The following is a 15,053-nucleotide window of genomic DNA, read 5'->3' on the forward strand; positions in this document are numbered from 1 at the left end:
ATACGGTTAGACAATCGGTTGGAGGAACGCCGTCGGGAGTGAGGCGAAGGACGTGACCGGATACGCGCCGCCCCTCTCCCTTCCGGGTTCGAAAAGGGGCCGCCCTCCTCACGCTCCACAGCCGCAGCGCTCTGTGGGGCAACAGCTCCCCCTGCTGACGTTGTTAGAGAAATGCACAGGGCCAAAATGAGGAGGCTGATCCGTGGGGATTGTGTTTTCTCTGCAGCTCAAAAGAGCACATACAGAAAAACTGCCCCAAACGGCCAAAACGACAACACTCGCCCTTAGAGACTGGGCTAAGGGGGGGTCAAAACATTCAAGTGAGACACACACACAGATTGCCACACGACTCCCAGTCACAATCCTGAGCGGGGATTTAACCCTTCAAGCCCCAGCACTGGTGGACACGGGGTCAGAAGGGAATCTGCTAGACAGCAGATGGGCAAGGGAGGTAGGGCTTCTTCTGGTGGCGCTTCCTTCGCCATTGCAGGTTCGGGCACTAGATGGCACCCTCCTCCCTTTAATCACACACAAGACACAACCAGTAACTCTGGTGGTGTCTGGAAACCATCGGGAGGAGATTGAGTTTTTTGTTACTCCTTCTACCTCCCGCGTGATTTTGGGCTTCCCATGGATGTTGAAGCCCCGGATTGATTGGCCATCTGGGGTGGTGGTTCAGTGGAGCGAAACCTGCCATCGGGTGTGTTTAGGATCCTCGGTTCCTCCCGGTTTACAGGCTACGGAGGAGGTCAAAGTCCCTCCCAATCTGACGGCAGTGCTGGTTGAGTACCACGATCTTGCTGACGTCTTCAGCAAGGATCTGGCACTCACCCTTCCCCCGCACTGTCCGTACGATTGTGCCATTGATTTGGTTCCAGGCGAAAGATGGCGGACTCGCCTGTGCAGGTGCGGGCACTAGATGGCTCCCTACTCCCTCCAATCACACATAAGACACCACCAGTAACTCTGGTGGTGTCAGGAAATCACCGGGAGGAGATCGAGTTTTTTGTGACTCCTGCTACCTCCCGTGTGATTTTAGGGTTCCCCTGGATGTTAAAACACAATCCCCGGATCGATTGGCCGTCCGGGGTAGTGGTGCAGTGGAGCGAGACCAGCCATCGGGTATGCTTAGGTTCCTCGGTTCCTCCCGGTTCCCAGGCTAAGGAGGAGGTCAGAGTCCCGCCCAATCTAGGGACAGTGCCGGTGGAGTACCATGACCTTGTGGATGTGTTCAGTAAGGATCTGGCGCTCACCCTTCCCCCCCACCGTCCGTACGATTGTGCCATTGATTTGGTTCCAGGCGTTGAGTTCCCGTCCAGCAGACTGTACAACCTCTCACGACCTGAGCGCGAATCAATGGAGACCTACATCCGGGACTCTTTAGCTGCCGGGTTGATCCGGAATTCCACTTCCCCGATGGGTGCAGGTTTCTTTTTTGTGGGAAAAAAGGATGGCGGACTACGTCCATGCATTGATTACAGGGGGCTGAATGAGATTACGGTTCGCAATCGATACCCGTTGCCATTGTTGGATTCCGTGTTCACCCCCCTGCATGGAGCCAAAATCTTTACTAAGCTGGATCTTAGAAATGCGTATCACCTGGTTCAGATCCGGAAGGGAGACGAATGGAAGACGGCATTTAACACCCCGTTAGGTCACTTTGAGTACCTGGTCATGCCGTTCGGCCTCACCAACGCCCCCGCGACGTTCCAAGCCTTGGTTAACGATGTCTTGCGGGACTTCCTGCACCGATTCGTCTTCGTATATCTGGACGATATTCTCATCTTTTCTCCGGATCCTGAGACCCATGTCCAGCATGTACGTCAGGTCCTGCAGCGGTTATTAGAGAACTGACTGTTTGTGAAGGGCGAGACGTGCGAGTTTCACCGCACGTCTTTGTCCTTCCTGGGGTTTATCATCTCCTCTAACTCCGTCGCCCCTGATCCGGCCAAGGTTGCGGCAGTGAGAGATTGGCCCCAACCAACAAGCCGTAGGAAGCTGCAACAGTTCCTCGGTTTCGCTAATTTCTATAGGAGGTTCATTAAGGGCTACAGTCAGGTAGTTAGCCCCCTGACAGCCCTGACCTCTCCAAAAGTCCCCTTCACCTGGTCGGATCGGTGCGAAGCCGCGTTCAAGGAGTTGAAATGACGGTTCTCTACTGCGCCAGTTTTGGTGCAGCCCGACCCTAGCCGCCAGTTCGTGGTTGAAGTGGACGCCTCTGACTCAGGGATAGGAGCCGTGCTGTCCCAGAGCGGAGAGACCGATAAGGTTCTTCACCCGTGTGCCTACTTTTCACGCAGGTTGACCCCAGCTGAACGGAACTATGACGTCGGCAATCGAGAACTCTTTGCGGTGAAAGAGGCTTTTGAGGAGTGGAGACACCTGTTGGAGGGAGCGTCTGTGCCTTTCACGGTTTTCACTGACCATCGGAACCTGGAGTATATCAGGACCGCCAAGCGGCTGAACCCCAGGCAAGCCCGCTGGTCACTGTTCTTCGGGCGTTTTGACTTCCGGATCACCTATCGCCCCGGGACCAAGAACCAGAGGTCGGATGCCTTGTCCCGGGTACACGAAGAGGAGGTCAAAACTGCACTGTCGGATCCACTGGAGCCCATCCTGCCGGAGTCCACTATCGTGGCCACCCTCACCTGGGACGTGGAGAAGATCGTCCGGGAGGCCCTGGCACGGAGCCCGGACCCAGGTACAGGTCCGAAGAACCGTTTATACGTCCCACCAGAGGCCAGAGCTGCAGTCTTGGACTTCTGTCATGGTTCCAAGCTCTCCTGTCATCCAGGGGTGTGAAGGACCGTGGCAGTTGTCCGGCAGCGCTTCTGGTGGGCGTCTATGGAGGCCGACGTCCGGGAGTATATCCAGGCCTGCACCACCTGTGCCAGGGGCAAGGCAGACCATAAGGACTTCTTCAGCCGTTACCGGTGCCTCATCGCCCCTGGTCCCACATCGGCCTGGATTTCGTCACGGGCCTCCCGCCGTCCCAGGGCAACACCACCATCTTCACGATAGTGGACCGATTCTCAAAGGCGGCCCACTTCGTGGCCCTCCCGAAGCTCCCAACAGCCCAGGAGACAGCAGACCTCCTGGTCCACCACGTCGTCCGTCTGCATGGGATACCCACCGATATCGTCTCAGATCGTGGTCCCCAGTTCTCCTCACACGTCTGGAGGAGCTTCTGCAGGGAACTGGGGGCCACCGTGAGCCTCTCGTCCGGGTACCATCCACAGATGAACGGACAGGCAGAGCGGGCCAACCAGGAACTGGAACAGACCCTCCGCTGCATAACATCCGCGCACCCGACGGCCTGGAGTAACCATCTGGCCTGGATCGAGTATGCGCATAACAGCCAGGTGTCTTCTGCCACCGGCCTCTCCCCATTTGAGATGTGTTTGGGGTACCAGCCCCCATTATTTCCCGTGGTGGAGTGAGAGGTCGGTGTGCCCTCGGTCCGGGCCCATCTTCGGAGGTGCCGTCGGGTGTGGCGCACCGCCCGTTCTGCCTTGTTGAAAGCCCGGACGAGGGCCAAGACCCATGCAGACCGCCGGCGGTCCCCGGTCCCTGCATACCAGCCCGGGCAGGCGGTGTGGTTGTCAACGAAGGACATCCCCCTGCAAGTACAGTCTCCTAAATTGATGGACAGGTTCATCGGCCCCTTTCGTATCCTCAAAGTCCTCAGCCCTGCCGCAGTGAAGCTCCAGCTCCCAGCTTCACTGCGGATCCACCCAGTCTTCCATGTTTCCAGGATCAAGCCTCACCACACCTCACCCCTCTGTGCTCCCGGTCCGGCGCCACCTCCTGCCCGGATCATTGACGGGGAGCCGGCTTGGACTGTGCCCCGGCTCCTGGACGTCCGTCGAATGGGCCGGGGGTTCCAATATCTGGTGGACTGGGAAAGGTATGGACCCGAAGAACACTCCTGGGTGAAGAGGAGCTTCATCCTGGATCCGGCCCTCCTGGCCGACTTCTACCGCCGACACCCCGACAAACCTGGTCGGGGCGCCAGGAGGCGCCCGTTGAGGGGGGGGGTCCTGTTGTGTGGGCCGCCAGAAGAGGTACTGCTGGCCCACCACCAGAGGGCGCCCTGCCTGAAGTGCGGGCTTCAGGCACGAGAGGGCGCTGCCGCCACGGACTCAGCTGGGAGTGACAGCTGTTACTCATTACTTCCTGACAGCTGTCACTCATTCTTCATCATCTCACTCCATAAAACCCAGACGTCATCTCCACCTCATCGCCGAGATATCATACTTCATTGGAGGTAATATCCTCAGCCTTTTGTAAATCTGTTTATTGTGAGTGTTTGCAGGAGTACCGGTCCTTTTTGTGGAGGCTGTGCAAGACGGCACTCTTTTTCCTCTGAGGGATCGCTGCAACATATTGAGTGAGAGGTGGAGGTGGCATTCCCACCGCTGTTGTTACTGGGTGTACACACACCCACACTTGACTGTCTTTGTTCTTCGCCAGCAGTACCAGATCCGACAGTCGGGGACGGTGATCACCTGGGAATTCGGGACTTGGCGGCTCCAGTATTCACCAGGTTCTGTGGCTGGCGGAAATCGTGTGGTTCCGGCTCTTCTCAGGACGGATGTCTTCTATCCTCTGACTGTAATGATATTCTGAGATTGTCTGTATGTTCGTTGTGCACAATTCACAACATTAAATTGTTACCTTTTGGCTCATCTATTGACCGTTCATTTGCGCCCCCTGTTGTGGGTCCGTGTCACTACACTTTCCCAACACCACTATATCTTATATCAGGTGCATTTAACCTCACTGCATTCAAAATCACATTAAACTCTGGTTACTTTTGGACTCTTATTTTATAAAATTAAAAAATACATTTTGTGGTCCGAATAGGACCTCAAAGAGTCAATATTGGCTCAGTTTCAACTTTTATTTGAATTATTTGGTTGTTAGTTGAGCTGAATTTTATTTTGTTGATATGGAGTTTCCAGAAGAAAAGATCAGGTGTGATCTGGGAGCATGCACCAGTGCTGGACATCACAGCATCCACCGCACTACTGAACCGCCTGTGTTCTGACTTTCAACCATCCATCCTCACCTCCTGATAGGAGCCATGGAACTGCTTCAGCCAGATGATACATATGTGGACCGTCCTCAGGGAAGAGCACCACATAGTCATAGTGTCATAGATGTGTGACATATCGACATTTACTTACACTGCAATTAGCATGCCTCATCTGAGTCTCCTTAAATAACCACTCATTTGACACAAAATCACTCCAGCAGTGCCCAGAAATTCTGCAAAGAGTGCCAGAACCAAAGTGTCTTAGAGTCTTAATCTCAAAGCCATACAGCGAGAATGGAATCACCAGATTTCTAAAGTCTTGGACTATCATTCTCCAGTTGAGATCTCAGCACCACCAAAGACCTCTATCCAGGGTCACTGTAACTCCATAAACAATTTCCCAGACGTCCGTTGACCTCACAGGGTGAACTCTCAAGAGACATGAATGTCACTGCTGAGATAAATGAATCTCTCATCAAGCTCAACAGTTTTACTTCAGACCATTACACTTGTGTTGGTTTAGTAGAAGAAGCCATTGAAAGCCTGGATCTTAATCTTGATCCAAGATAATCCCTAACCCAGCCACTCTGGCTCATCTTTCAAATTCTCAAGTGCTGACTGATTCCATAAAGATCACAGTGTGGCATACAACGTCAAGGTCAGTGAAAGTTTCCTCACCAGTGAAAACAACTAACCAACTGGACTCCAAGAGTAAGAGCTACCATGCGATCCTGACAAATGTCAGAATCGACTAGGAAGAAGTCAGGAGAATTCCCAATTAGTTTCTAGACATCAAACCCAGCCTACGCAGAGTTACTCTGAGTGCTCTGTGAAGTCAGAGTCTTTAAAATGGGCAACTGCTCATAGTAAAAAAAAAACAACCCAGAATGCATTGCACACTACTTGCTTTTGCCTGCATTTTATAAGGTTTGCAGGCAAATGCATTTCAAGCGGTCAGAGTTCACAAATTGGGCACTTCTACAGATCCAGCTGTTCAACAGGATTCTCCAGCATGTTCCCCTGAGAACAGGATCAATCTCCTTAGCAAACTGAGCATGTCTTCAGATCCAGCTGTTCAACGTGATTCTCCAGCATCTTCCCATGAGAAAAGGATCAATCTCCTTATCAAACTGGACACTTCTACAGATCCAGCTGTTCAACGTGATTCTCCAGAATCTTCCCCCGAGAACAGGATCAGTCTCCTTAGCAAACTGGGCACTTCTACAGATCCAGCTGTTCAACAGGAATCTCCAGCATCTTCCCCTGAGAAAAAGATCAATCTCCTTAGCAAACTGAGCACTTTTACAGATTCTGTTGTTCAACAGGATTCTCCAGCATCTTCCCATGAGAACAGGATCAATCTCCTTAGCAAATTGGGCACTTCTACAGATCCTGCTGTTCAACAGGATTCTCCAGCATCTTCCCCTGAGAACAGGATCAATCACATTAGCAAACTGGGCACTTCTACAGATCCAGCTGTTAAACAGGAATCTCCAGCATCTTCCCATGAACACAGGATCAATCTCCTTAGCAAATTGGGCACTTCTACAGATCCAGCTGTTCAACAGGATTCTCCAGCATCTTCCCCCAAGAACAGGATCAATCTCCTTAGCAAACTGGGCACTTCTACAGATCCAGCTGTTCAACAGGATTCTCCAGCATCTTAACCCGAGAACAGGATCAATCTCCTTAGCAAACTGGGCACTTCTACAGATCCAGCTGTTCAACAGGATTCTCCAGCATCTTCCCAAGAGTACAGGAGCAATCTTCTTAGCAAACTGGGCACTTCTACAGATCCAGCTGTTCAACAGGATTCCCCATCTTCTCCTGAGAACAGGATCAATTGCCTTGCAAACTGGGTACTTCTAAACATCCTACAGTCCAACAGGATTCTCCAGCATCTTCCCCTGAGAACAGGATCAATCTCCTTAGCAAATTGAGCACTTCTACAGATCCAGCTGTTCAACGGGATTCTCCAGCATCTTCCCCTGAGAAAAGGATCAATCTCCTTAGCAAATTTGGCACTTCTACAGATCCAGGTGTTCAACAGCATATTCCAGCATCTTCCCATGAGAAAAGGACCAATGTCCTTAGTAAACTGGGCACTTTTACAGATCCAGCTGTTCAACAGGATTCTCCAGCATCTTCCCATGAGAACAGGATCAATCTCCTTAGGTCATGTGACTCCACATGGTGTGATTATCAGCCCACACTGATGAGTAATCATGCTGCGGTGACAACAGCAGAGCAGTACTTGTATGCCTATTCATATTGTATTCTTTTTTAAATAATGGCAATACAAAATACTAAAAATTAATTATGCAAATATCAGCTGACCCTATATACAGCATTGTGTTAAAGAAGATAAAAAGTTATGTGAAGGTTTTCAACCTAAAGCAGGAGAGCTGCATGGATGACAAAAATATACAGCAACAGTGGTATCGCTCAGTTTTCTCTACCTTTCTCACTTTCAATCTCTCCATCTACCTCCTGTCTGCTTTCATGCATTCCCAGACTACTAATCAATGTGAGGCCTTGGTCAAATGCTAACAAGAGTGGATGTATTGATTTGGTAGGTTCACCTGACTCTGTTTCTCATGTCACATACGAGAGGAAGACAAATGATTATGGGCTTGTCTTTACACGGTAGGGTATACCGCAGCCACCGCACCTGGCAGGAGTTACCTCCTGCTCCTTCTGTACGATGGCTAGCAACGAAGTCGCTCCCCTCAGACGTATTCAATTGAGGGCTTAAATGTAAGTGGTTCAACATTTTTTTTGTTGTCGTCGTTAATTTTTGCACCACTTATTAACCGCCATGCTCCCCTTTGCAAAAGAACAAGTGAAACTTCATCCTACTTCAATAATACTATGGAAAATAGCTACAGAAAGAGCTTTCTGAAATGTAGTTGACTGAAGTGATATTATGCAATAGCATTCAGTTGTTTTTTTCCTACCAGACTGCAAATTATGTCCATTTATATAGCACATTAAATTCTATCTTGCTGTTAAATCTTGTTAATGTGGGTAACTGTCTTGCACAGTCAATGAATTCAGTTTTTTTAACTGGTTTTAAGTGGTACATAGCTTGATAGGTAATTTAATAAAAATAAAGAACATGAATTACCTTTGTCTGGTTTTGCCATGCTTGAACAGGATACCTCACATCAGATCCTAATCTCACTTTAAATTGACATTATCACAAATTACCACCTAAAGAATGACATTTCTTTAAACATAAGGAGCCATCACGTTATAATTTCAGGTAAATTATCTACTACAGCTTTAAATATTAAATTAGAGCTAAATTAATTCAGACAAGAACTGGCACCAACGGGTCTCAGGCCTATATCACACTTATTTCCTCTTCTTCTTAAGTTGTTAAGCAAAAACTACGATCGCATTAACTTTGACCTATTTTAAGAGGTCAAAAGGTCACATTCTGTTTCCTATTTTTATGCTCACATGGTGAGGGTATTTTAGCATTGCATTATAATTTTTAGAGTGTAATGACATGGTTGCCAAACAGAAAAATGACATAAAATGCAAAGTCGAGATTTTTTCTTCTTTTTCACTCAGTTACTCACACAGGTAATAATATACGTAATATTCGTATAAGTGTTAACGCAGCAGTCATTAGCAGTTTCCAGCATCATGTCTCTTTTTTCAGCAGACTCCATGTATGCACACGCCGTCCACACAGATTAGTTTCCTCCCCAGAAAACCTCTCACTTCTAAGTACATTATGTGCATGAGAATGCTGCAAACATAAGGTATATCTGAGTTTGAAAAGAGTGGCAGGTGCCACTCTGATTATGCCCACAACACACCCTTTAGTAATGAAGAACATAAATCTAACCCCTTTGCACCCAGCACCCACCATCATGCGCTGTACAGAGAGCGAAACTTGACTTGGACACACCCACTTGTAACATATCCACTGTCAACAGAGAGCTTGATGAGTTATCAGCTGTAAACGCTTAATAACTCTACAACTACAACAACATGGAAAACAGAACATGGAATCAAGGTCCGTTTTCCCGCACAGATGCAATATGCTTCCAAATGCCAAGTGAGCTTGAATATTAAAGGGTGACATTTAACGTGAAACTGTGCTGTGGTGACTCTCCTGCCACAATCTCTCCCTTTCTCACATTCACATCCATCTGTCTATCTCCTGCTGTTCCCGTCTTTAGATTCCCTCTCTCCAGGCCACCCTCCCTTCCTTTCTTACATCACACTTCCCTCGCTGTGGCGCTGGCAGATGCAGCCCATACTGAAATGAACAGATAAAAGATGAGAAAGGGGAGCAGTGGGAGATGTGGCCTTTATTATGTCGAGACAGGAGAGATCTGCCTGGCGACAATGAGACGTACGCTGGCACGGAAATTTATGGAACATTTGAAGAAGAAAAAGAGAACAAAGGATGTTATGTGACTGGAGAGTGAAGGCTGAACCAGCAGGAAGGAAAGCGAGGCGCACACCATCCCCTCTGCTGCTGCCGCAGAAGATTATTATTATTACGATGATGAAGAACCGGATGATGACAGCAATAATGATGTGGTTGTGATTATCACAATGCAGTAATAAATAGATTATGATGACTAAACGGACATCGATGACATTTGTCAATAGAGGAAGGATAGGACGAGCAAACAATCAGATATGGATGAAGCTGGACACGCACAGTGGCGACTCGCATGCCGTTACCTGCGGGAAGAGACCTTCTGTTGGAAAGTCCCTGCAAGGTGAAGCGTTTCCGAGCGTTAGCGGCGGAGTTGCCTGATTGGCTGGCTGAAGCATCAGCTGAGCAGGAAAGCAAGAAGGGGTCAGAGTTAATACGGCGGCAAAAGACAAAGAAGAAAGTGTTAAAAAGAATAAAGAAGCAGATCGAGTAGTTCATAAGTAAGAGTCAGAAAAATGAGTATTTTTTTTTATACATATAGAGTTGGGAAATAGGTTTTCATACATCTTGGCTAAACACTTTCAAACTCAATTTTCTCCCACTGCACACATTCCATTTTGTCAAACATTATGCACTGCATTAGTCTGAATTTCTACTATATTTCCATTTAAAGTTATGTAAAAATAAGAGTTCCAAGATGGATCATTTTACTTTTAATTCACGATGTCAAATTTTCAGGAGGTCAGCACTTTACATGTACCAAGATGAATGTCTGTTTAAACAGCACTAGTGCAGTGTCTGTAGGAAGTTTGTATTTCTATAGAAAATTGGGAGCTTATAGTATATTTTTCATGGATGGTCGTATGAGACTGTGTTTGAAGGTGGGATGTACAAAAATGTGTACTTACTCATATAGTTTTAACAGACAGAGTGTATAGTAGCTAAGACATAGTTGACATTGAGATACAAAGAGACACGCAAACACAGTTATTTTAAGAAAAATATTAGCATTCATCCAACATGGTCAGAAACCCAGATATTGGAAGGAATAAACACAGGTACATGAAGCACAAACATATGGATGTGAATACAGTAGTTACTGATAATGTGAGTATTTCACATTTTTAATTTGTTTATGCCATTTCAAATACAAAGAATAGAGAAAAATACAGAAAATAAAAGCCAGGATGATGGGGTACATAATTAATGGAATGTTTGATATAATACCTGTAAATAATCTGTTGTATTGCCAGTTTTCTTCAGACAAGTCAGGGGATGGATACATGAACATTTCCAAGTCACTGAATATGTCTTCATAACATCAGTTATGAAGAAATAATAACCTCATAAAAACCTCAATGTCATAAAAAAGGGTCTCTTTGTGGCAGTACAACCCATCTAACAGTAATTTCTCTACAAAATATAGTGACATCAATGATAAGAGTCACGGTTTAACTTCACGCAGTTGACGTTATTACAAGAAGCCAAATGTGGATCTAAATATAAGAATGGCAATAAAAAAAGGGCTATTAAATAAAACTATAAAATCACATTTTCCCTTTAAGATAATGAAGTGTGATTTTTTTTTTTTAATCACAATTGTTTGAAGGAGGTCAGAGAAAAACTGTTCATTCATAGAAATATAACTGATTGAGGAACAACAGCCTGTGAAGGCGAAATGTGAACCACCTTGCTCAACAACTGTGGTTTAAGTCCCCTTGAACAAGACAATCAACCCTGAAATGCCTGAGAGAAGTTCCTCAATAACACGCAGTCATGAGGAGAAAATGAATGAGTATTGAGAATTATTGTAGATAAAAGGCAGATACAAACGTGGATGAGCAGAAGCAGAAAAAGAGTAAGTTACATCACTCAAACGTTTAAACCTACAAAAAAAGATTTTTTTAAGCCACTGAAAATGCTACAAAAATGTGCAGAAAAACCTTTTACCCTGATAATCCATCCATCTATCTGACATGTGTCCAGACTGTGAGGACTGAATTTTACGTTGACCCCGACTGTGGCAGAGCACTTAGAGCCTGTTGGCCTTCTGAACTCTGCAGGTTTGAATGGGGCCAAATCAAACACATGGGGATTTATTTGTCACACATACAGGACATGCACAGACACAGAAGGCATTATCTTCCACCCAGTATTTTATGCTGCCTTCAAGGTGACATCTTTTCCAGGGACATCTATGCATTTTTCAATGAGACACTGCAAAACCACATTCTGCACATATTACAAAAGTATAGCTGTGCAATATACATTAAGCCTTTTCTGATTTGGGGTTTGTTATTTGAGTCCATAAAATTGTGTAGTTGTCTTTCCTTATATATAGCTGAATCTCAAGAAAGAAGACAGTGATAGAAACCCCAAAATCTGACATTGTAGCAACATTTTTTTCTATCAAACAGCAATAAAATACCCATCACGTTCAAGGGGGCCACGCAACCTGGCTTTTGTGGACTTAGTGTTTCTCAGGCACCAAGACAAGGGGAATTGTTCGCTTTGACTTACAGGTCAAATCTCAGTCTCAAATCAAAACAGAGTTTCAAATAGTCACCTGAGTCCTTGGATTCAGGTTCTTCTAACCTACATAAAGAGGCAAAATTCAAACTGGTGAATTTAGATTGTTCAGCTTGCAGCATTATAAGGCCCCCTTGAGCCTTGAGGGAAATTTCTGGATGAATTCTGTGAATTTATTTTACATCTATGTGTACATGCTGATGGGGATGAAACTGTGGGGGGTAGCTTTTATATTAATAAACCAAATGATAGTTCATGTAGAGCTTTACTAGCAGGGTTGTATATGTTTGGGTTTCAAACATTTATACAGGAACCCACTGAGAGTGGTCCAGATTTTGGAAGGACTGTTGCAGGACTTCTATGCATCCTTTCTGACAATTTGTTTGTTAAATTTGTAATAGCTGTTTCCTGTCAATTGAAGGATGAGAGCAATGTGTTGTCAACATGATTTACTGGACTGATTTACTGACCCACAGCCAAAACAAAATTTAATTGTCAGATTAATGAATTAATTACCAGAGGTTTTCAGGGCACTTCCTGTGGACAATATTACTGATAATTTTAACTGTGTGATCTGCTGGACTTATTACACCTTTGAAGATTAGCTGGCACTGCTTGCAAATGCAGACACCCTGGCTTACTGTGCATGTGTGGACTTGTAAATGTAGGTATTTGAACATATGTTGCATCATTCAAGGCCAGCAGTATCTTGTCATGGATGGCATCATTGCTTGGCTGTGTATAAATATACTCTCTCAGCTGCCAAGACAGCCTACTTCGCTTCAGCTGGTAAACAGCAAGCATCATCTTAGATCTGTGTTTAATACTGTGGTGGAAAAAAGTTTTTTTTTTGCAAAAAGAATGGAAATAGCTGTCATGAGTACTTCAAGAAAAAAGAGGAGCACAGGTTGACATGAGCGTTGAGGAAAGTGGACTACATTCTTTGTAGGAGATGAAACCTAAAAGAAACTGGAGATTGCAAGGTGATGCTAGACAGCATCAGATGGTGGTTTGTAGGATGACTTTAGAGGTGAAGAAGAGGAAGAGAGTGAGAGTTCCCTAATGGGATCCGCCAAGAAGCAAACAAACAACAAAAAGAAAAATGAGAAACATAATAATTATAATTAATAATAGTTATTATAATAAGGAAGAATCAACCAAATCTGTATATTACCTAATCTATGTTTGGCCACACATTCTCTGTAAGATCAGGACATTTTAGAGTTGTTTTTGCTGGATTCTAATGTTGAACAAAACTAAATTCAAATTTTTAGATTTGTCACATTTTGAGTGGGATGGTGTTCTGCATTTTAATTATGAGTTTGTGTTTTCAGGTCAGTTTTCAGACTGTATCCTGCGCCAGGATAATCTCTACTGCTCACAGCTGTTCCTGCCATCATTGTCACACTCACACGCAGAAAGAAAGCAGAGAGGTAGAACACGAAGATATAAAATGTTTTTTTAATCTTGGTTTTTTTTCTTGAGATTTCCGCCAAAATGGAATTGAATCTAATCAATTTTAATTCATAGATTTCAATCAGTCCTCTGAAATCAGTTTTGCTTTCAGTTCAAGTGAAGACCAGGAAAGCTTGGCTCTTCCTCTGTCTGTTGGCAAAGGTAAAAATATCAGCATGGATGGATCCCACAGGAATCTTTAGATCCATAAAGATTTGAAACCAGACCAGAACTCAAAATGCAACAGTGTTTGATTTGGCGAATGCACATGCTGACTGAGAAGGCATTACTTAAAACAGGGGTCACCAACTCTGCTCCTGGATATTATCTGCCTTGCATATTTTTCACATGTACGCATTGCAACACCGCTGATTAATCAAGTATGGTTTTCCTAGCTCTCGATTGGCTGATCACACCTGATGAAGTTAATTAACAGTGGGCAGAGCAGGGAGATTGAAAAAAACATGCAGGACAGGTGACATCCAAAAGGAGGGTTACTGACCTCTGACTTGCCTTTAGCTACTTGAGTCTGAACCTAAGACTTGTCTTAAATGACTTGAGACCTGGTTTTACTGACTTTAGAAGGTGTGACTTCAGGCTTGCTTTGACAAGTTTAATAATTGATTTGAGGCATGTCTAAAACTACTTGAAACTGGACTTGTTCTGGCTCCGACTTGATATCCGGTCTGAAAACCTTTAAACTTGACACTCGTCTCAATTGAATGACTTGAAATTTGTTGTGAGATTGGTTTTGAATGGCCTGAGATCTGGCTCTAATGAGAAACACTCATCTTTTTTTTCCAATATCTTAAAATTAAGAATGCAGATGTGGGACTTGAAAAGATTTAGAAACGTGCTGATGCAGACATGAGGCTTTAATCAGATTTGGCTAAAGTAAAAAATGGTAGAAAATCACCACTTTTGGAATGAGACTAAAGATGGTTTCTTCAAACATCTTACTTTATTCTTATTTAACTGATTGACATCAGGTTTTTGATATTTGCGGTGCCATCTCTGTTGTGTGGGCCGCTGAAGAGGAGGTACTGCTGGCCCACCACCACCAGAGGGCACCCTGCCTGGAGTGCGGGCTCCAGGCACCAGAGGGCGCTGCCGCCTCACAGGAGCAGCCGGGGTGACAGCTGACACTCATCACCTATGACAGCTGTCACCACTCATCTGATCAGCATCGGTATATCAGCAAGACGTCATCACCTCTTTGCCGAGATATCGTTCTACCTGGAAGGTAACGTACCTCAGCTGACTGTTTGACAGTATTCTTTTGTGATTTTGTGCGTTGTATTGTGGACTACTTTTCCAACGAGAGGTGGAGGTAGCTTTCCTGCCGTACGGATTCCTGGGTGCAAACGCGCCCTCATTTAATTGCTTTTTGTTCCTCGCCAGCAGTACCAGGTCCGACACGCGGAGGCAGTGGCCACCTGGGAGTTCGGGAATTGGCGGCTCCAGTATTCCCGGGGTCTGGTGGCGGAGGAAATCGTGTGGTTCCGGTTCTGCTTTGGACAGGCGTCTCCTATCTTCGAGCCTGCCCACACGACACCTTTGTGAATTGACTCTTGTCTATTGTTGTAATCTGTTGTATTTGTTGTGCACATTCACAACAGTAAAGTG

The 15,053-nt window shown here is 45.6% G+C and overlaps 1 protein-coding gene across 9 annotated transcripts in view; it reads right to left on the reverse strand.

Annotated features, from left to right (window-relative positions):
• The window catches only part of mcf2l2 (MCF.2 cell line derived transforming sequence-like 2), a 373,245-nt gene that overhangs the window by 54,074 nt on the left and 304,118 nt on the right, over nt 1-15,053 (reverse strand). For 6 of the 9 annotated variants that reach the window (XM_034180353.1, XM_034180346.1, XM_034180349.1 and 3 more), the window contains exon 28: nt 9,749-9,844. The exons of the other annotated variants lie outside the window; for them this stretch is intronic. In XM_034180353.1, coding sequence (XP_034036244.1) covers nt 9,749-9,844 — 96 coding nt within the window. The remainder of the gene's footprint in view (nt 1-9,748; nt 9,845-15,053) is intronic. 9 annotated transcript variants of the gene reach the window in all.

Source organism: Thalassophryne amazonica, chromosome 10 (assembly GCF_902500255.1).
Source record: "Thalassophryne amazonica chromosome 10, fThaAma1.1, whole genome shotgun sequence".
NCBI lineage: Eukaryota > Metazoa > Chordata > Actinopteri > Batrachoidiformes > Batrachoididae > Thalassophryne > Thalassophryne amazonica.